The sequence below is a fragment of the Delphinus delphis genome, chromosome 14 (assembly GCF_949987515.2).
Source record: "Delphinus delphis chromosome 14, mDelDel1.2, whole genome shotgun sequence".
Classification (NCBI taxonomy): Eukaryota; Metazoa; Chordata; class Mammalia; order Artiodactyla; family Delphinidae; genus Delphinus; species Delphinus delphis.
In genome coordinates, this window is record NC_082696.1 from 79832439 (window position 1) to 79855412 (window position 22974).

At 38.5% G+C, this 22974-nt stretch overlaps 1 protein-coding gene across 21 annotated transcripts in view; it reads right to left on the reverse strand.

Annotated features, from left to right (window-relative positions):
• Nucleotides 1–22974, reverse strand: part of RIMS1 (regulating synaptic membrane exocytosis 1) — a 474653-nt gene that overhangs the window by 165315 nt on the left and 286364 nt on the right. For all 21 annotated transcript variants that reach the window (XM_060030385.1, XM_060030379.1, XM_060030380.1 and 18 more), the window contains 3 exons: nucleotides 4116–4183; nucleotides 3421–3531; nucleotides 1604–1703 (listed from right to left, as the gene is read on the reverse strand). In XM_060030385.1, coding sequence (XP_059886368.1) covers nucleotides 1604–1703; nucleotides 3421–3531; nucleotides 4116–4183 — 279 coding nt within the window. The remainder of the gene's footprint in view (nucleotides 1–1603; nucleotides 1704–3420; nucleotides 3532–4115; nucleotides 4184–22974) is intronic.

Genomic DNA, 22974 nt, shown 5'->3' on the forward strand with positions numbered 1-22974 from the left:
ATGCAAACAGAAGGAAAGTAGTTCCTAAATAATAATGTAAATCAAACAGGATATATTATCTAATTTTTAAAAATATGTTTTTCAGTTACATCAATTGCTTCAAGTGAAAAGTACACTTATATGTTTTATAGTTATTTAAGTGGAGTTTCTGACATTTTAAAGTTTCTCAGACTCTAGGCACATAAGGGTGTTAAGTGAAAATCACTACGAGGGATATATAAGATAGAAAAACCCCCTTCACTGACTTCCTTAAGAAATTGTCTATTAAAACACAAAGAAAAACCCCAAAAGATATCATGTTTATAATCTGATCTGCAAGTTCAGATTTCTGTAGCTAAAGGTATTTTACACTTGAGTAGGCAACAAGGGACTCATACTTTTCGAGGCTTCTTTTCAAGTCATTAAACAAGCAAAGACTCAGGTTATTGACACAGTCACTCCTGATTGAGTTGTTTTCTTATGGAATCATAAATAGTCCCCGATAAGAAACAATAGTGTACAGTACACATCTTCAAAGCTGTGTCTATAGCAGATGGAGAAACATCCCTCATTTGTTTTTTCTCCACGTACGATACCTGGAGAGCATGTCTCTATCGAAGAAAAAAATCTAAATGATTTTGAACTGATATCCTGATAACTACAACAAAAATGTCCTTAACAGTCATAGAATATTTTTATAAAGGTCTCAATAATTATAACCTCAATAATTATAACCTAATTATAACCTCATTTTTATAAGGGTCTCAATAATTATAACCTTATAAAAACTGAAAACACAGTCTAGAAACGTTCTCTTTCCATGTGCTACAGGTCATTAATCCTCACTTCGACAGGTCAGCCTACTCTGTTTTCTCTGTAACTGTCTGGCAAATGGGTGAGGAGACACTCTCACCAAAAGATTTCTACTAAACTCTGAAGTACAGCGAACTGGAGACAATATGTTAATATGATTTTTACTAAAATGAAAAAAAACAGTTTATTGAAAATAAAGTTTAAAGTATGTTGCTACTAAGTATGGTATGTTTCAATATATTAAATGATTTTATGATGTCATATTAAGGTTACAAAGTAACATAATGTAAATTTCCAAATACCAAGAAGTAGCACGTCTGCGTGAATACAATCTAGGTCACATTTAAATTAACAAATAATATATTACATAATCTGTGTAAGGAATGTGATTATGATTACATTTTATTAAAACCACTGGTACTGAATAAGTGTTTGGGGACCACTATGAAGAACTTGAATAATTACTATGGCTTATAAAATAAAGGACTAAATAGTGATGTTATCTTTTGCACAGGCTAAACTGTTTTGGATTTTTGTAGCAACATTAGGAAGCCATCTACGAAAATTAGTAATCCTTCAGCATTTTGTGTCTATGTATTTTTACGTAAATAATAAGATTCCTACTCATTTTCTCCAAACTGCCATTGAGGTATAGTTACCTATTTTTGCAGTTAGTTAGGTATCTGTATCAGGAAACAAATCTGTATGCATGCATTAAAATTAGTTATTTACTTATGCATAACTTACCCAAAGTTGAAAACCACCATGCACAGAGCACACATTACTTAACTGTTTAAAAGTGAAACTTTACCTGCTCTCAAGTGTCCAACTACATCTGCGAGGCTACCCTTCTTTACTTTGGTGATGAAAGCACCGAGGCGTCCTACGTCAGTCATTTTCCCTCCAACAACCTGGGTAATTATAAATTTGTAAGTTCCCAAGACTCACACTGAGACATACGTTTCTTTGTTTGAGGAATTAATCCTACAGCTTTTGTGAGGTGTTTAGGATGGGGTGCAGGAACACAAATGAAGTGCAATCCATTTGTGCTCAGAGGAGCCTGCGCCAGGGACAACGCACTCCCAAAAGACGAGGTCTCCCCCTCTCACCATCAGACAGCAGGTGTTTGACACAGTTGACTAACTGGGATTTATTTTTTCTTTACCCGCTAAATTCACTTGAATTTCTACACTCAGATCATGTCCCAATGTGACGTGAGATGTTGATCTCTTTTGTACGTTTTTAGTAGAATGTAGGTCTAAGACAAAGACTGGGGATTTAAACCGAGAACAGGTCTCTTTGGGGAAGCAGTTCACCGTGGTCCAGAGTAATAGCCTAAGTTGATCTCAGCTCCTGACCACCCGAATGACCTCCTCATCTGAAATATCAATACATATAGGATCCAATCGAACTCTCCAAGTCTGAGTTCTATCACTGAATAATTAACACGCTCACCTGGATTTTCCTCCATTACTAAAATTAAACACATTGGAAAGTTTCTAAGTTTAATTTCTCCCAATGCAGGGGCTCAATGTGTATAATTAAAAATGGGAGGGATAATGTCAAAAGTTCAGGTTGATCCATATTCTTAGGGTCACGCCCAATAGTGGAAGTGATCAGAATTATTTCATAGCAGGAGAAACTAATGATAATAATTAATAAGGTGACATTAACTGAATAACAAATTTTTAGTTGGATTAATAGTTGATGGTTTTGAAGAGGTTAAACTAGCATCCAACTATAATACAATCTCTTGGTAAATAATAATTTTAAAGCAACATCTTTTTTTTTTTTTTTTTTTTTGGTACGTGGGCCTCTCACTGTTGTGGATTCTCCTGTTGCGGAGCACAGGCTCCGGACGCGCAGGCTCAGCGGCCATGGCTCACGGGCCCAGCCGCTCCGCGGCATGTGGGGTCCTGCTGGACCGGGGCATGAACCTGTGTCCCCTGCATTGGCAGGCGGACCCTCAACCACTGCGCCACCAAGGAAGCCCAAAGCAACATCTTTAAATGTTTCTTTAAGTTTACGGAAGCAAATGAAACCATGTGACAACACTCGTACACATGCACACACATAAGAAAACAAAATGTATATATATGTTTTTTCTTACCGAAATTACATCTTTGTAATTTATTAGTTTTTTAAAGATTATATCTGTTAGAAGTCAGGTAATATTTGTAAAAGATACATTTTACTCTTTTGGTATTACCATAAATTGTATTGCACTTAGGAAACAATCTCTTTAATAATGTTTGGTGTTGTTTGTCAGGATATAATAAAATTATAATGTCCACATTATTTAACTTTACTACTTTCCATTAAAACCATTTTAATGTAAAAATTGTCCTTGAACTTTATATTCAGAGAAAAATTATTTCATTTTCCTGTATTTTATTGCGGCTTCCTAAGACATCTGTATGCCATTTTAGCAAATGATTCTAAACTATTACCCCAATAAAAGTACTGAATATACCATAAGACATCAATATATTAACAAGGTATATTCACTAGAAGAACTTTATTTTGAAGAGGAGGAGAAGATACTTAAAAATCATTGTCAGCAACTTTGCTGAATGTAGTCCACACTGTAATTCAGCCTTTAAGAACATTATAAACCAGCATACTTACTTTCAGACCCAGTAATGCACCTGATTCTTTGGGCATGGTTGTTCTCTTGTTAAGAATAACGCGTCCAATTAATCGGTCCCCCTCTTTAGATGGCTGCCACGTTACAGGATGCTATTAAAACATGAACAAAGTTACAAAAGATAAACCAGCTCTTTTCTTTCCTACAGACACATAATTATTGGTTGTAGCATGGTGCGATTTCCTCATTTAAGGACACTCTGAGGGAATTCTTTATTCTGGTGGGCTCTATCCTTGACTCATAACAATTTTCTTTTAGTGCTGTATTTTATTTGCAATAGGTACTTACTATACTAAATTGTTCTAAAAGTAGTCAGTAACTAAGTACATCTCTAAACTATGGTTCTGAAATGAAATGAATTGTAATTTTAAAATATATCTGCTTACCTAAGTCAAATCGATTCTATATTTTGACTTGTTAATGTTGACATCATTAACCAAAGAATATCTCATCTACCTACAGCCATTATTTAACACTTGCTGTTAGTTACTTTAAAATTGGTTATTATTCAGTGATACTGTTTTTTTCTTCAAAAATGTACTGTCAAATGAAATCAATACTTTCATAAAATGTAAAATGGAGCAGAATAAGATTACTATCTATCATGTATCAGCAAAGGATAACGAACAGCACACACAGTCCCTGAATTCCCAACTCTCCCTCCCAGAATGCTTACTGAGCTAATAGGTGATGTTTCCCGGCTATGCCACGTGGCGGGATCCAGCCAGTAATAATCCAAGTCACCTGCATAGGAGGAAGAGAATGAAAAGTGTAACGGCTTTCACGTGGAGAAGGAACACTTTACACGCAACTCCTTCAATCTGTAAAGTAAAGGGTTATGAATATCGTAATCGCGAGTGTGTACATCTCAGGATGATACACACCTGCACTGCACAGCCTGTGACCCGGACGCCCGGAATGAATGTGTGCCACAGATGCACGTCATACGAGGGGAGGGTTATCTTTTACTCTCGGTCCAGAAACACATGAAAAGTACAGACAGATCTAGGTTATTCCACCTCCCTCCCCTCAGAGGACTACCCATGCCAAGGCACAGACTGTCATTAGTGATATTGGTTAGAACTGTATTCACTGAACTAAGTATTAAAATTTAGCGCCTCCTCTTCAACTCTTGTGAACTTCATCATATCTTTCAAACTTATTCTCTGGTCTCTACAACTGGGCACACATTTTTTTAGGACATGGTGTTGAAAGTTAAATGTCCAGAATAACGTTCAGCAAAAGAGTACATACAAATGACAAAGTATTCACTTTTACTTAAGTCATAAAAAAGACTTTAAAAAATCCTAACTTTGTAAACATGAACTTATGAATCTTTAGTTTGATTTTTTTGGCTTCAAAATATAATGTGAAAGAAAGTTTGAGAAAAAAAAAAGAGAAAAAAAAATTAATGGAAAGCAGCAGTGCTGTATTTGCATAGGCAGAAAGGCCAGAGTGGGTAACCATATGAGAATAAATGACGTTTTACATTTTAAATATCAGATTCAATCAATGAAAAATTTTCTTCCAAGAGAAAAACATTAGGAGAGTGAGTAAAGCATGCCTGAAAGAAATGTCTAGCTCACTGTTAGGAAAATATGTTTTGGATGCTGTCTGTGAAGGTTATAAATAAAGAATTTAATGTAGATGACAGGCATGGCAAATTCAGGCACCATAAAAGAAATGTCTAGCTCACTGTTAGGAAAATATGTTTTGGATGCTGTCTGTGAAGGTTATAAATAAAGAATTTAATGTAGATGACAGGCATGGCAAATTCAGGCACCGTAAAAGAAATATCATAGAAAATGAAAAAAACAAGTTTAAAATCTGCAGGCGCAAAAAAATCCATATACTTCAATTTCTTAGCAGAATGATACATATCCTACAATAAATACTAAAATGCTCTTCAAATATGGCATGTAGATAACAGCAGTATGTTCTATGAAACTATATTCTGTTAAAATTTAGTCCACATGGAGTTCATATCCTGCTCATAATCATATACTTTAAAAGGTATACACGGCTTGGCGACTATAGATTTCTAATATTCTTCTGAACCACCTTAGTTAATGGGATATAAGGAAAGTTGTAAAAGTTTTTCCTCCTTTATTTTTACTGTTTGTGAAACTCCGTGTGCTTATTTTTAAAGTTGCTTTGCCTTTCGTATTATGGCACCATTCCTCTTGAAAGAAAGACTATTTATAATAATAATACAATTAAAATTACTACTCAGTAACTACCAAGATTGTTCAAAAGACTGTTGCAATTCATAAGGCTTTCTCCCCTAAAATTTCACAAACCTAGTAATAAGGCTGATGACTCATTAAATGTTGATTCATTCTGAAATACTGTGACAAATTAATAGACCCACTGAGATATTTGTGGGGCTTGAAGAAGAAAAATTCGTCATTAAGGTGGAAGCTGCTTTGAGAAGTCTTTAAGGTTTAAAGAAATGACAAAAATCCTTCCTATTTTAAAGGCTTCAAGGAACCAGTTCATCGTGTCTTGAAGGAACTGACTTAGATCTTAGAAACTGGACTCCTTGGGGTCCTTATCTGGCTCATCTTCCAGCTCCTCGTAGGGGGTCCAACCTTGTTTCACTCACCTTTTCCTGAGCAAATCTAGATATTGGTATCTGATGAATGTCTGCTGGGCAAAAAGAGCTCCTTATATGCGAAGAGCTGAAAGGTGATGTTTCCAGTACAATTCGGTAATGATACTGAGCACAGTTGATTATGAAAAGACTGCTTTCAGGCAGTGGTTTTCTGTGGTAAGCTGTGTAGGATAATGATGGTGAATGGAGGGTCTAATTAAACTGGCTTAAGATGGGAGATACATAGGTATATATACAGCTTGCCGGGCCATTCAGGTGTTCCGTCAGAACTAATTCTTACATTAGTGCTCGTATGAATGGAACCGATTTTGCAGCTCTAGAAATTCTGTTTTTCAGTTTTTGGAAATCTACTAAAAATGACTAATAAATGTAAATCTAGAAGAGACATTAAGTCTTTCCGCATACACTAAGAGTTGCATATATTTTAGTACACAATTACACTTCCCTCGCTTTCTGAACAGTTTTTGACAGCTTTCTTAGAACTAATTTCATCATCACCCATTAAAATATAACATTTTTGCTTAAAGATTTACAAAAAGTACATTCTAAAATCTAAATATGTACTTTTAAACTATATGTGTTTCTTCTTTCCATGTATTATTAAATTGTAAAGATATTATTGACGTTTTAAGTACTCTAATTTGTCTTTATAAGACACATTTCTCTATTATTAATAGAAGTGACACTCAACAAAACTCACCCCTAAAATATTCAGACTCTAGTATTTCATTAATATAAATCATTTTCCTTGATTACTTTCCTAATAGGTGATTAAAGATATTGGTTGCCAGGTGGCATAGCTACAAAATGATAAATGCATGGTATTTGCTTATGGAATTGATGCAAAAGCATTTTGGTTCTAGTGCTCGATACAACTGTAGAGGAATGAATTTACTATTGTCATTAATTTAAATCCAGGATATAGATGCTTCTGTCAACTGAAATGGCAAGTTCATAAATATCCAAGTCCAATGAAGTGTTATAATTTGAGCATTATTTTTTCGTGAAAACATGAAAAACAGACTTTTATCCTATTCCTTGTGAAAAAGCAGGTTAATTACACTTCATAAGTAAGCAGACAGCTTTCATTGCACAAATAAAGGTCAGCTAAGGACACATGAGCTTTCTGTAAAGAGAACTACCTCTGCCTCAACCCAGGTCATTATGGTAAGAGTATGTTAACAATGCATAAACATGCATCCCTATGAGTTAAATTCTTGTACCTTGTGATAGCTAATGTCAAGCACAGTGGATTCCAATAAGACCAATCGGAGGCAACGAACAAAAATACCTTCTAAATAATACAGATGCATGGTTGAGTCTGCATGGGTATATTAAAACTGTCAGGAGAGAACCATAGCTAATTTCCTACATTAAATACCGATTTCACAGTTTACATAGCAGCTACCGTTGACCAAGTGGAATGCCCATCTAATGTGCGAGTAGTCAAGGAAAGGTTATCGACACCAAAGCCTTGAAGCATTAGAAAATCTGCACTTTTCCATCACCAGAAAACATACATAATGTATTTTTAACGTCATTATAATGATGATAAAAGATGGGACTCAAAGCAATTCCAAGGTCAATTCACAGTAACTGAACAATTTATAATACAGATCCGTAATTTTGCTACTTCTCATCTCAAAAAATCAGTTGTTCTTCCTACATAGAACAGATTGTCACCATTCAAAACAACTGTAAAAATCATGGACCAAAAATCAGAAGAACCGTCCTTCCCAGAGTTTTCGTACACCTCTTTAAATTTTTACTCTTTTATTTTTGTTTATAATCTACAGCAGGATATATGTTGAGACTCAATAAGATTAGATGAATCCTAGGGTACTCTATTACAGCACAACACTAGACAAATTAAAATACTGGGCAAAAACACATTTATTGTATGTCTATACACAGTGCATAAGCAAAAGCCAACTCAGTTCTAAGAACGAGGTTTTAATTTGAGACAAAGTTGAGTATTTTTAACACTGTGTCCCATGATTAGCACACAGGTTAACAAATATTGCTTTGGTTATAATATGATAAAAATATCCACTTTAATCCATTTTAATACTGTACAAGGACATTTTCATAAACAGGAAATAAAATGTGAACTCTAAGAACTGAGATAAAATCTTAACTTCTGATTCATATCACGAAAATGCCATTTTGAATAGTTTCCTCATATTTTAGAAGTTCATTTCAGAGAGTTCTATGCCTGCAAAGGGCAAGTATATTCACTCCTACCCTGAAATTATATACAATAATGGAGCTAACTGTGAAATCAGTCAGCAATAATTTTCTATACAGCAGAGCCCCAGAAAGCCTGAATTTACCAAGTTTTATTTAACAGTCAGGGATAAGAAACAACTATTATTTAATAGGACTTAGTATCCAGGCACTAAAATAAAATGGGAACATGTATGTGTTAAATTTAATCATTAACCACACAATCTGTGAAGTAATAAATACTATGGGTACAGATGCAAAATCAGTAACTTGTCATTCACAATCGAATTCCTGTCAGTCTAAGTTCCTAGTATAGAAAAGCTTTGGTCCTCAAATATTTTTTGGTGATTTCATTCAGAATCCAAGGTCCACCCCACAATTTAATGGCAAACGCTGTGTAATTAAGTCACAGATTTGTGTCCCCTGAACGCAAGGCCTGAGGCAGGGCTGGTGGCATCTCCAAACTAGTGGTCTTCAAGCAAAAACCTTTTCAACAATTCTAAGGAACTGAAATAATTCTAAGGAACACCAGTTTCTGGTGCTGGCCCAGGTCACACACACACCAACTGTCATTTCTTGGAAGGATTACATGGTCTCCAGCTTTTAGGGATTAGTTAAAAGTAGCTGTTCTCCAAATGCACCCTACAAGTTTCACTTTCAAAATCCTCATTTGTTCACAATGTGCTCTGTTTCTATCATAGAACCAATAATACTACCGTCTCTCTCTCTTTGGTTTATTAATTTGACAGTTCAAGTAAATGCATCAACTCTTAGTTATTAAGTTAATGAGGTGTCAAAGATGTTTGCATTCAGAAATTATTTATATTGAATAGAACCTCCAGAGTTGAATTATCTGTAGAGAAAGATTAAATATTTGCTTGAGGACCTGGGATGCCGTCTCTGTGATTTATAATCTTAGGGCACGGGCAAGAAGGCTGGTAGATGATCTGGGAAAGGAGAATTTTGTAAGCATATTTGGTAGAGGTGGTTATATGTATTGTTTGGCGAATTTGAGAGCTAATTTTGGGAATGTCAACCCGACCACCACACAATTCTACAAAGCAGTTTTGTGCAACTCAGAATCAACACTTCTGGCTGAATTCTGAGCTCCATTGTATCAATTAATCCCTCAACTTTGGAGATAACAACTTCTATAGCATCCCAGTGTTCTTTCAAGGGTAGGATGAGATAATGCACATGAAGTGCTATATAAACTGTAAAGCACCCCAGGAATGCCAGCGTCCATTGGAGTGTAAAAATATACACTGAAAAGTATTTCCAATGATAACACTGATACATGTTTCTGTCGATTCTAACATCATGTAATAATATTTTTTCTGCCCCACAGTTTACTTTTTTGAAACCTTGACTAGTCAGAGAACCTCCCTATAGTTTAATTTCTCTATGAACAGTATCATCTAACCTAATATTTAAAATTATGTTGTTTCTATGAAACATATAAAACCCAGCTGTGGTGTAAAAAGAGCACTGCACTGGAAGCTAGAGACTGTGAGTCTCACCCTAACCCTGCCATATCAGGGGCTTTATCGTGACACCATCTCTTCATTTCTATAATCCTCGTCCTCTCCTATGAAATGGGGATGATGCCACTTCCGCACAAAAGTTCCATGAGGCTTAAATGAGATATGCCAGTTTTGTAAACTGTAAAGGACTTTAGAAATAGATTGCATTGTCTAGTTCCATAATCGAGATTAGGGATAAGAAATCACACTGTTAGAGATCAGACTGATAGATAGCCATCATAGCTAAAATACAAGTGGTATCAGTAATCTTTCCACTGGATGACTCGAAATGGGCTTAGAAGAATGTTAAAGTCACTCTGTTTATAAAAATTAATACTTGGCCTGGTATACAACAGATGCTCAAAGGGCTCAGAAGAAAGGAGTATTTCTTTAACCCTGATTGTTACAGGGTGAGAAAAGGAGCCATCACACACAGAAACAGTGGCGGGAATCTTCCTGTTAATTTCCACAAAGCCAGTGGGAACCCGGGGGATTGAGCAAATGGTTACCTTTTTAGTGAGGTTGTCTATACACTGAGATGTATACAGATTACCCTAACCCCAAATATCTGAAGTAATTAATTTGACCAGGTTGCGCAATGTACCCTTCATCTGAAAATAAGCATTTTGTCATTTCTTCTTTATATGATCATATTTTCATGTGAGAAAATAAAACGTTTTCGGTGTATGAGCAACATATTTGTGACTGAAATCTTCCATATCACGAAACAAGTAGGCTATTTTATCTCTTCATAGTTTTTCTCTGATGACTCAAAGATATCCCTGAAAATGTTTTTTTGAAACCAGCCTGGATTATCTTAAAATTATTTTGTACAGACGTTAGTTATGGAATATATTTTAATATTTATATTAAAATAGGTTTAATGTAGGTTAAACTTATAGGTTATAAGATTCCTAACCTTCTAATATTCCCTTTTTTAAGCTTATATTCCTAACAAAATAATCTACATCATAACAAGATTGATGGTTTTAAGAAAAAAACCTGTCAATTTAAATCTGCAACAGGGTCACTCTGGATGCTGGGGCTTTGGGAAAGCACAGAAAATTTTGTAGATTTACTTTAAATGGCCTAAAAGACATGGAGAAATAAAAAGCTATTTCAGAGCGTAAACAGTTTGATTTTCCTAGTTTTAAAGGTCACATAAATTTATATTTTTGAGACTATGTGAAGTTTCAGGGTTCAGAAATACTCCCACATTGGGCTTCCCTGGTGGCGCAGTGGTTGAGAGTCCGCCTGCCGATGCAGGGGACACGGGTTCGTGCCCCGGTCCAGGAAGATCCCACATGTCGCGGAGCGGCTGGGCCCGTGAGCCATGGCCGCTGAGCCTGTGCGTCCGGAGCCTGTGCTCCGCGATGGGAGAGGCCACAACAGTGAGAGGCCCGTGTACCGCAAAAAAAAAAAAAAAAATACTCCCACAGCAGTGATGTCTGTGTCCTTTACCTCCACATAGACCTGATGCCACAGGCTTCCAAAGAAGTCAGTAAATTCAAATTTCTGAAAGTTCTGAGCAACAACAACGGAAAACACATACACACACACACACACACACACACACACACACACACGCACGCACGCACCCCTTTGTGCCCTAGAATAATAAAATAAGGATGCTTATGGCCCTCAGGAAATCTACAGCAGACTGTATTTATTATCCATATTACAAAACAATACAAATGTACCTAAAGAAAGGTCTGAGGTCACTGACGACAGTGCAAAAGGATGTGCATGGAGAATAGTTTAGAGAAAAATAAATTTCATGCGTAAACATGGTTTGAGGCCCCACGACTGAGCCATTTCTTCCCCAGAATCTACACATAGAAAGCGTAGCGAAGCACCCTTGGGAGCAGATCCCCAAATTCACAATCTTAGGGACGCTGCTTCCCTTCTCCCATGGCGGGGGGGAGGTTGCTGCCTATAGGAGGAAGGTGTCCCTGCCACCTTCCAACTGACCAGGCTTCCTCTGTGGCACTGAGCAATCCATTCACGGGCAGACCAGCTGTCACGTGCAAAGTCTTGGAACAACCAGCCAAGAAACCCTGTGGAAAAAACCGGGGTTTATTTGTTTTCATTGTCTGGGGACTGGGTGTTACCCGAAGGTTTCAGAAGCTGTAGCGCTGGGTGAGGTCACAGCATAGACGTTACAAGAAAGAACTCTGGATGCAAATATCTCTGATCAAGGAAAATGCGAGTCTTTATCCAGACCTCATGCCCAGGCAACCCTAGCCAAACAGTATCCACTGCAATAATCCTGACGGTCCAATCAACTTCCGCCTGCCTTTACATCCCAGAGATAGAAAATTAGGGAGATCAATGGAGATCAATATACTATCCTGGTTTTAATGATATAAATAACAAGAATAGTACTCAAATGATGACAAAGATGAATTTTGAGGGTATACAGAACAAAACGGAAGTTCTTCTGATACTGGTTACCATTTAAAAATATATTGTGAAGCTATATGCAAAGCAGAAATAGAGACACAGATGTAGAGAACAAACTTATGGATACCAAGGCGGGAAGGAGGGGTGGGATGAACTAGCAGATTGGGACATACACACTACTATGTATAAAATAGATAACTAATGAGAACCTACTGTATAGCACAGGGAACTAACTCTACTCAATGATCTGTGGTGACTTAAATGGGAAGGAAATCTAAAAAAGAGGGGATATATATGTGTACGTATAACTGATTCACTTTGCTGTACAGCAGAAACTAACACAACACTGTAAAGCAACTATACTCCAATAAAAATTTTAAAAAATAATAAAAAATATATTGTGAAGCTATAAAATAGTAGAAAATAAATTCACCCTAGCAAACATTTTGGTAACAGAAAGATGTTTTGAAACCAGAGCTTCTTCCCGCCAAGTAAGTTACCATAAATATTGGGTTATTTTCTCCTTTCTTGTTTTCTTTTCTTTTGTTGTTTGTTTGTCTTTGTTTTGGCTATGCAAGCAAATAATTTATAGATCTACTACAGGACGTTTTTTTAAGTTGGAAGTTCCTTGACTGGTGGTGGGAAATCACTCGGCATAGCAATTAGGAGAACATTTTATGCCTCCATGTTACTCTAGAGAAAACTGGTAAGTACACCTTCAAAATTATAGCCACGGGAAAACAGGAAGCAAAACACTGCAAGGTCACTGGGCTAGATCTCTGGCGCAGCACCAAAGCGGTCAAGCTGTCCAATGTCACCACCTTTCAGCTGGGCCCCCACTCCAGGTGACGGGAGCAAGCGATGCAGGTAACAAAGCACAAAGCACATGGAGGGAAGAGGCATCCTCGCAAACACGTGAGCACAGGATACGCACAGCTCATTAGCGAGACATCGCACTTCAGAGGAGCTGAAACCACTGACACGGGAAAGGGATTCTCACCCAGAGGCCCCGAATATTTAAGGTTGGGATGGATGAGTCCAGAATTACATTTCCAATACAGTAATTTCAAAATGTATTCCTCTTAGATTAAACCTTCATACCAAAGCCTGTTCCTTTAAAACATCAGGATGCCTCACCGGCCTTCAAAGTACTCAAGGTGGTTCTTGACTGCTCACAGGTCAGGTGCCGTCTTGAGAAGGACCGGCTTCCACCCAGGACGCCCAGGACGCTGGCTGTTTAAACAAAGAACTCCACAGTCACCCAGCTGCACTGACGTACCCAAGCCCAGATCAGGGAGGACATATTCTGGAACACCCTGTCCCTGGATATTTCTGAAATGTTTAGCTCAACACAATGTGCACAGAGGTCTTGGTGAGGGAGATGCCGTGAATCCATTGAGCTGTTCTAAAATCTAGCTGTGCATTAACCGGACCACCAGCCACGTGCCCGGGCTGCGCTGTATCCCAGCCCCGCCCCACTGTTCTTTTACCGTGTTGTCCTTCAACATGTTATGTATTATACAGATCATCACGCAGACAACGCTGCTACTACAGAGCGTCTTCTCCATGAAACCACACGCGAGCAGCGTCTTTCTGGTGTCCGTGTCAGGACGAATCAGTGAGCACGCCTACAACTGGTTAACTTGCGTGTTATGGACGCTATACATTTTTAACTAATGACATTGTTCTCAAAGCACATGTATTAGGACGTTCATGGTTAAACCTACAGCTGAAATGTCTATCTTCATTCTCTGTCACGGATCTTTTCTACACGTTTTTTCACTGATTCCACATGGCTGTAATTTTACATTTGGTAGAAACGTTAAGTCACTTTTGGGACAAAGGTAGACTTTAAAGTGGGAATTAAAATAAAACTGAATGAATAGGCACAAAACATTATTTAACAGATTTATTGTAAACCCTGCTTTCATTAAAGTATAGATTTTTCCATCCATCAATCTCAAAATATCTTTCCTGCCATGAGAAATAACTAAAATGCTAAAATAAATATAAAATAAAAAAATATAAAAAAAATAAATATATAAAAAATAAAATAAAAAAATATAAAATAAAAAAATAAAAAAAATAAAAAAATAAACTAAAATAACTAAAATGTACAGACGTTAGCTTGTCTTGAGCTTAAACCACAGCATTCAGTAAATAGCAAATCATTGTACCTTACTTGGGAATCTTGCCAAAGAATAGAAAGCAAGTGAAAAAGGCTTCGCTTCTGGCAAAAACCAGTATCACAAATCTGAGCTCCCAGACTTAATTCATTCAAAAACCCAGTAGGCCTTCACTCATAATTTTAGTCACAATCATAAGACAGTGTCTCTGGCATTCGATCCCACAGGACCACCGAAGATGCACATTGTAAAAGAGCAAGTAAGGGTTGCTACAGACAAGCATATTGGCATCAATAAGAACTCACAGGGAAAGGGACAGAGAACTTTAAAAGTACAAAAACAAACTAAACAAACTGGTTAAGGCTCTACATGCCCTCGACATTTTGATACTGTGAGTAGCTCTGAGAACACAACGGTCTTACCAGGCAACATAATAAACTGATGTTAAAACAATATCCAAAACTGGACAGCTACATGTAAAAGAATGAAATTAGAACACTCCCTAACACCATACACAAAAATAAACTCAAAATGGATTAAAGACCTAAATGTAAGGCCAGGCACTATCAAACTCTTAGAGGAAAACATAGGCAGAACACTCTATGACATAAATCACAGCAAGATCCTTTTTGACCCACCTCCTAGATAAATGGAAATAAAAACAAAAATAAACAAATGGGACCTAATGAAACTTAAAAGCATTTGCACAGCAAAGGAAACCATAAACAAGACCAAAAGACAACCTTCCGAATGGGAGAAAATATTTGCAAATGAAGCAACCGACAAAGGATTAATCTCCAACATTTACAAGCAGCTCATGCAGCTCAATATCAAAAAAACAAACAACCCAATCCAAAAATGGGCAGAAGACCTAAATAGACATTTCTCCAAAGAAGATATACAGATTGCCAACAAACACATGAAAGAATGCTCAACATCATTAATCATTAGAGAAATGCAAATCAAAACTACAATGAGATATCATCTCACAGCGGTCAGAATGGCCATCATCAAAAAATCTACAAACAATAAATGCTGGAGAGGGTGTGGAGAAAAGGGAACCCTCTTGCACTGTTGGTGGGAATGTAAATTGATACAGCCACTATGGAGAACAGTATGGAGGTTCCTTAAAAAACTAAAAATAGAACTACCATACGACCCAGCAATCCCACTACTGGGCATATACCCTGAGAAAAACATAATTCAAAAAGAGTCATGTACCACAATGTTCATTGCAGCTCTATGTACAATAGCCAGGACATGGAAGCAACCTACGTGTCCATCAACAGATGAATGGATAAAGAAGATGTGGCACATATATACAATGGAATATTACTCAGCCATAAAAAGAAACGAAATTGAATTATTTGTAGTGAGGCGGATGGACCTAGAGTCTGTCATACAGAGTGAAGTAAGTCAGAAAGAGAAAAACAAATACCATATGCTAACACATATATATGGAATCTTAAAAACAACAAAAAAAGGGGTCATGAAGAATCTAGGGGCAAGATGGGAATTAAGACACAGACCTACTAGAGAATGGACTTGAGGATACGGGGAGGGGGAAGGGTAAGCTGGGACGAAGTGAGAGAGAGGCATGGACATATATACACTACCACATGTAAAATAGATAGCTAGTGGGAAGCAGCCGCATAGCACAGGGAGATCAGCTCGGTGCTTTGTAACCCCCTAGAGGGGTGAGATAGGGAGGGTGGGAGGGAGGAAGACGCAAGAGGGAAGAGGTATGGGGACATATGTATATGTATAACTGATTCACTTTGTTAAAGCAGAAACTAACACGCCGTTGTAAAGCAATTATACTCCAATAAAGATGTTAAAAACAAACAAACAAAAAAACAATATCCATTAGGCAACAACTAAACAAATGACTTTATGGCATATAAACTTTTATAAAAACAAGATGAAACACTTTTCTGCCTTCCTGCTTTAAAACAACAACAGAAAAGACAGTAAGCTGCAATTCTGATGAGAAATATTTTAATTAAGAAAATATAAACGCATAGCATCAATAACAAGGTGGCTGGCAAATATGCAGCATATTTGAAAACGCAGCCGTCCAGGGATTTGAGGTTGAGTTCCCAGAGTTCCAGAATTAAGTCATTACTCATCAATACTAGGAAAAACAGAAACATGTAGTAACTGTTTATCAAAAACTGTTTTAGACTTATCGGGTATTAAAGTAAGGATTCATGCCCTTTAAATATTATTTATTTTCTCTCTTTGAATGTTATATTTTGACATTTTGTGAATGCAGTACAAAAAAAGGAAAATATAGGGTTAATTGCTCTTTGTATAATGTCCTATATACAGAGTGGCTAAATTGTCTTCCAAAGATTCTTACCAAAATAGATGTCTCTCAAGTAAGAACAAAGCAAAGCCAACAAAGCTATCTTTTCTAGGGGACTGAGTATGTAACAGAATTAAATTAGGAAGTTAACAGATATTTGGTGAAAACATTGAAACTGAGTACTGTTAGCACTGATATGTAAGATTTTCAGTGACATTGAATCTGAAAATTGAAATTACCTTTATCTCTTTCATGAAATGGTTAAATTGAATGTTATTTCAATAATGCTAAAAGCAATAATTTTTCACATGTGTTTTCTAATGCAAATTTTATAAATCCATAAAAAAATCTTTAATTTCTCCCAATAAATATCAGCACATTCAACATTGATCAAATAACTTCAATGATCTGAAGAGCATAAGGTCATGATACTGCACCTATTTCCATATAAAGAAACCTATATTGTAGCTAAAATGCCTTCCTGATCACAGCAAGAAGGGGCTGGAGAAATGAATAGAATCTACCCGAAATACCAAGATACTAGAGTGAGTATAATCGTTCCAATGTTAAGAAAAAAATCAGAGTTTACCTTAAACTTTCCCCAAATACACAGAGGCTTATTTAATACATACTTTAAATCAAATTAAAGGCTCATCTCCATTTTAAAATGAGTCAATTAGTAGCATCTCCCAAACTCAACCTCATTTTCTTTCTACCTGGCAAGAGGGTAAGTAGCATTTAGTTTTAGGTAAAAATGGCTTATTATTCATATTCGAAATGTAGTTTTAGAGAACTTGGATTAAGGTAATTGTTGCAACTGTATTTTAATGGCTAAATACTTATTTTTCCAAGGAGAAACTCTCTATTACTCTTGCTTGTCTAGTTTGCATTTTCTACTGTGGGAAGGGGCCGAAACATTGAAAGACAACATCTTGCTAGCCTTTACAATTTTACTTTTTACTAAGAATTTCGACAGTTGTTTTTGTTTTCCAAAGTGATGTACAAACAGTTTTAATGACAAAAAATTACACACACACATCCAAACACACACACACACACACACACACACACACATCTTTGGGCCTGCTACCGTCTCTGTTCAGTGTAATTATCATTGCATCACATTTGAGATCAAATATCTAGATGTGCTTTTAAGTCACAGACACAAGCAACGTACCACCGCCATCGACCTTTGTAAAAGCAGCCAGGGCTGGTGGAGACTAAACACAGTGTGTTCAGAGATTCTGTACAGCAAACTCAATAGGCACGACTTCAGGCAAAAACTCCAAAGAGGGATTCTTCTCCTCAGGACAAAACCTGGGTTTCTCACCAGTCCTCTAAGGGCCTTCAGATTAAACCCATATTTTGGAGACTTTTAATTTGTGCTCAATTGTTGTATTACTTTCATGCCTTCACTGAATAGCCGATTACAGTAAAATCTCATAGACTGAAGCAAACCTTACACAGAGATTTCTATAACTATGCGTCTGAGCTAGAATAAGACTAGGCTCTGAAATCAGAGCATCACAGTATATTGGTCAAAGAGATTTAACTTGTCAGGAAAAAACTAGTCTCTGTCAAGCCGTCTGGAACAGAAACAAGCCCTGGCCGGCCCTCCAGGTGCAGTGAAATAATGCTGGCATGCTTTGTTATATTTGAATTTTCAGTCATTCCTAATCCATTTACCTATATCAATATATCTAATCATTTATTTATCTTGTAGAGAGTTAAGCTTGGAAAGGATTTTCTTTTTCTACTATGACCTGCAATAACAGAGCTCACGAAAATATCAAATGGTAATTAAGTTTTTTTAAGCAACAGCAGTCTGAAGCAGGTCTTCCCAGGCAGGGCCTGGGCCCTGGGGCCCACCACCAGCGGGCCAGGGTCTTTGCTCACCCCAGCTAGCACCCACTGGCAGGGGCCCTGCCCCTGTCCCCCATTCCCGCACAGTGGCTGGAGGACCTCGGGTTTATCCACAAACTGTGGAACAGAAATGGGTTACCTTCAGGTAGGCAGGACTTTTTCTACCACCGAAGGTCAAGTACTTTGCTTTTGTGATCTTTAAGGAAAGCTTTATAATCTGGGTTATGTGAGCCCTTGTACACGGTCTCTGATTAGACCCAGGAGAGCAATACGATCCTTAAGATCGTGTGTAAAGTTTTGTGTGCCTAAGTGTTTTTCTGGGGAGAGCACGTTGCATCCTCTACTTCTCTTAAGGGTCCATGATCCGTACCCCAATTAAGAGCAAAGGATTCACGAGTCTGGATGAAGGAGTGACTCAGCCTGGGACCTGCTATACTGCCCAGGTGCCTTCTCTCTAGCTCCCGGAATGATCCCCTCCTGCAGGGCCCCAGCCTCAGCGGGAGGCTTGAATTAAGACCCCTATTTAAGCTAGACACTCAGGAAAACCAGAAACCGTACTCAGGGAAAATGAACTTGGTGGTTACATACAGAGGGCAAAGGAATTCATAACAGAAAGCAATTTCGTGAGCTACTAAGACTCTAATGAAGCATATTTTTAAAAGCCTTGAATATCACTAGGCAAGAGAAACACTATATACTGATGTGCTACTCTTCACTGACAAGTGTCTTGGCTTCAAAGACATTCGCTAAAAGGGAAAGTACAGAAGAAGCAATGAACTTTATATAATCGAAATAAGTTATGAGAAAACATACTCTTTAAATAAAAGTAAAGCTTCAAAGTGGATAAAAAATTGTTCCAATTTGGACCTGCTTAGAAGTTAAGAGTAAGCTTCAAGGGCTAAGCATTCTCTAGAGGAAAAAAAAAAAAGAGAGAGAAAGAAAAAAACATTGCAAGGCTAACAGCTTCTTGTTACGAAAAAAAAACCCTCCAAAAGCTATCAGTAAGTCTAAAATCTATAACAGATCTTATCCTATTGAGAACATGTTTGCTAGAATCCACCATCTGTTACTATCAATATGCCCCCTTTCTCTGAAGTCAGCTTTAAAATGTGTTCAATGTTTAGGGTTTGTCAGAATTTATCTTCCAGGTCTTTAAAACATATACAACTCATATAAAACCTCCTCTGAAACAACTCATTTAAATTACCTAGGCATTCAAAGTTCTTGGTTGCATTTCTGCAACAAATCGACCAACTCATTACATGATTACGATCATCCCCTTCTTAATGACTAAAGATGGCCTACTTGAAGCAGGCTGTCTAAAAACTAAACCCATTTCATTAGCCTGCAATTTACAGGCAAGATTATTAAGTCTCCTAATTATTGATATTATTACAAGATAACTGCTAGTTCTTTCATTGATTCCTCTATGTTGTAATTTGACGTGCTTCTTCCCAATCTCCCTGGCCTTAGAAAATGGAGAAGAACAGAAAGTATTTCTTTTATTTATTAACAGTGTCTGTGTATTATCTGGAGAAGTATAGGGAAGAATATATGCTTGCTGTTCACTGAGATTTTCGTCTTTGTTTCCCAAATCCTTCCTTCACTCCTCTGACAGAGCTCTCCTCAGGAACATTCCCAGACAGCACTTGAAAATGAGAATATTTCCTTTTCCTGAAGAGCTCTGCAACCACGCACAATGGCTAACTGCACCACGTAAAGTCAGAAAGTTGGGAGAGACCTGAGCGGACCATCTTCTGCCTGACGGAGAATCACTTTACTCATAAAGTCACTGCCCTCCTGTGTGCATGTGTAGAGACTGTAAGTCACAAAGACAGGCTCCTCAGAGCTGGACACAGAAGTCCACCACGCTGTTCACCCTTCGTCGCTCACACACAGTGTGGGAGTGGAACCATCCGGGCCTCAGGCTTCCCCTAAGGGTGGCTGTCCGTCACCCAGACCCACTCATGATGACCACGAACACAGGATTCACCACCTTCATCAGCGAGGGACGATCGGCCACCCTGCAAGCACGCAGCTCAATTTGCAATCGAATCCTTCTGTTCTCCCCAAAGCAACATTTACTGTGTCTAGACTCACGGACGGGAACTAGCCCTGGACAGGCAGAAACAACTGCTTCACACTTTCTCGAGGCGGAGGTGGCTGGAAGCTGCTCTTCCAGTTGCCTCTGGGCTACGGATCCTAAGCTTGCCCTCCGCAGAAGGGGACCTCTTGAAAGTCCTCTGCTGGGAAGAGCAGGCGGAAGCTGCCCTAAGAGCACACACTCTGCCTGGGAGGGAGGACGACCCGCATCCCTGGCAGGCGTCCAGAACCTGCACCTCTGCATCAGCACCGCATTGCTGCCGCGGGAACGCGGCGCCTCCCACCCCTCCCCTCCCTGGGCGGCAGTCTGCCAGCAGGTGCCCTCAGGACACTGCAAACTCCTCAACGCCTACTTGGCAAAAGATTTTCAACGGAGCCCAGAGATTTACCAGTTTAATTCAAAAAGACCATAAGCTCCCTTTCAGAAAAGCCTCAGCTGCTAAAACGCTGTGAAGGGAAGGAAAGGCCAAAAGAGCTCTATGGTCCCCCTTTATTAAGAAGACTGCACCCCTTTAAAACCTTAACAGTAGGCTCTCTTTCTGCACAGACATCACCATCAGACGATCTTGAGCACCTGAAAAATGTGATTCCATCCCTACTGAGAAGACCAGCAGAGTCATTATCAAACTGGCAGATGGAAACAGAGACCAGGAGGGCTTGCTCTGTCGTCCAAGGCCACACACCCGAACCTGCCACACCCAAAGCACTGCTTTGCCCTTTCCTTCTTTCTGTCTAGGCTCTCTGGTCCCCTTATTCGAGCAGGTTTTCCTTTAGTCCACAGCTTAACGTCACGTAAAAACATAGTTATTTCCACGATGTGCTCTAAAATCAGGGCTGCTGGTCACGGGAAACCTGGCCTCAGCAACCTTTGTCTAAACACTTCGAAATAACAATCTACAGACAAACTTACAACTTTCTGTTTTTAAGAAGATTAAACTATGAAGCTTTCTGATTTCAGTAAAATTTGGAAAACAGGGAAAACAACTGCCTTGGGTCAATCAGAAAGGAAAATACATACTTTCTAAATTAATTGTCTCTTGTACAGATATCAAGTCGAGAATTAAATACTAAATTGTAGACAACGAAATGTACACTTCAGATATTCATTTAAAACGTGAAAATAACTTCATACAATGCAAGTAGAGGATTACCACTGCATTTCAAAATGATAATATATCTGTGTAATTTCCATGTTCAAAGCAAAACATTCCTTATTCTCTACTGATAGACTCTAAATGAAGCATTTTAATACCTTACTCTTTTGGATAATTAAACAAATATTCTGTTAATTTTACATTTATGCATAAGATTAATATTAGAGCTTAGTTTACCTGTTCTTGAGTGCAGTGTATGAAGGAGTAGGAGCTGTAGAAACCCAGCAAACATAACAGCAGCATCAGAGGAGTTAAACAGAGGCTGCTGGCATCAGATCACTAAATTCTAGCTAGCAACACAGCAAATTCACAACGCAATAAGTAATCCACGGAAGTGCAAAAGAAATGTTAAATACCTGCGGTCCTTGCATTCTAAAAAAAAAAAAAAAGCCTGTGGTGTCCAACATTATACAACGGTGACGCTAATCAAGGCCATAAGTGCTGCTGTCATCAAAACAGATCTCTGCAGTGTGCAGATTCTCAATGATTACCGCATTACTGATCTATAGTGCTCTGTGCTATGCTAAAGAGGTCCCCACTCTAGCAAACACCAAAACTCCAGTAGGTCCGCGATTAACCGTTTCCTGAAACAATGCACAGACGATGCTACCTTCCTGCAGGCAGAGACTTTAAACGCAGTGGTCCCTTAAAGCCAGCACTGGAGAGAAAACTCAGGCGGAGGCTTGAAGAGGCCCTCCTCTTATCCCCCCAGTGACATTTCATGGAGGCACCCGGGGGCTAAGATGACAAAGGCCAGCAGCCCCCTGCTGGCTGGTGGACCCCAGAGCACTCACCTAAGATGATTTGGTGCCAATCTCAATCCCTGGCTGTGGTCCTGCCAAGCCCGGTGAAACCCATCGTTCCCTCTTCAGTCTCCTTACCTGAGACCTTACTCAGCCCAAAGACAACTGGCCGCAGGAAGCTTAAGCCAGGAGTGTGTGAGCACCTGCCGGAAGTAGGACACAGCGCTTTGTCTAGCTGTGCCAGCCGGCCAGCCAGGCACTCACGGGGGATCGTCTCCAGGGGGCAAAAGGACAACCCAAACTGGTGTAGCCGGGAGTCGAGGGGAATGGGGTGGGCTCACAGCTCCAGTATTTTTAAAGATGCATGTCTCTGATGACTGTGCAATCACAACTCACGGTCCACTAGACTTTTCTCGCTGAGATGGGATCACCATCTTCTCACCAGTTCCCCAACATTTCTTGATCTCCCTGG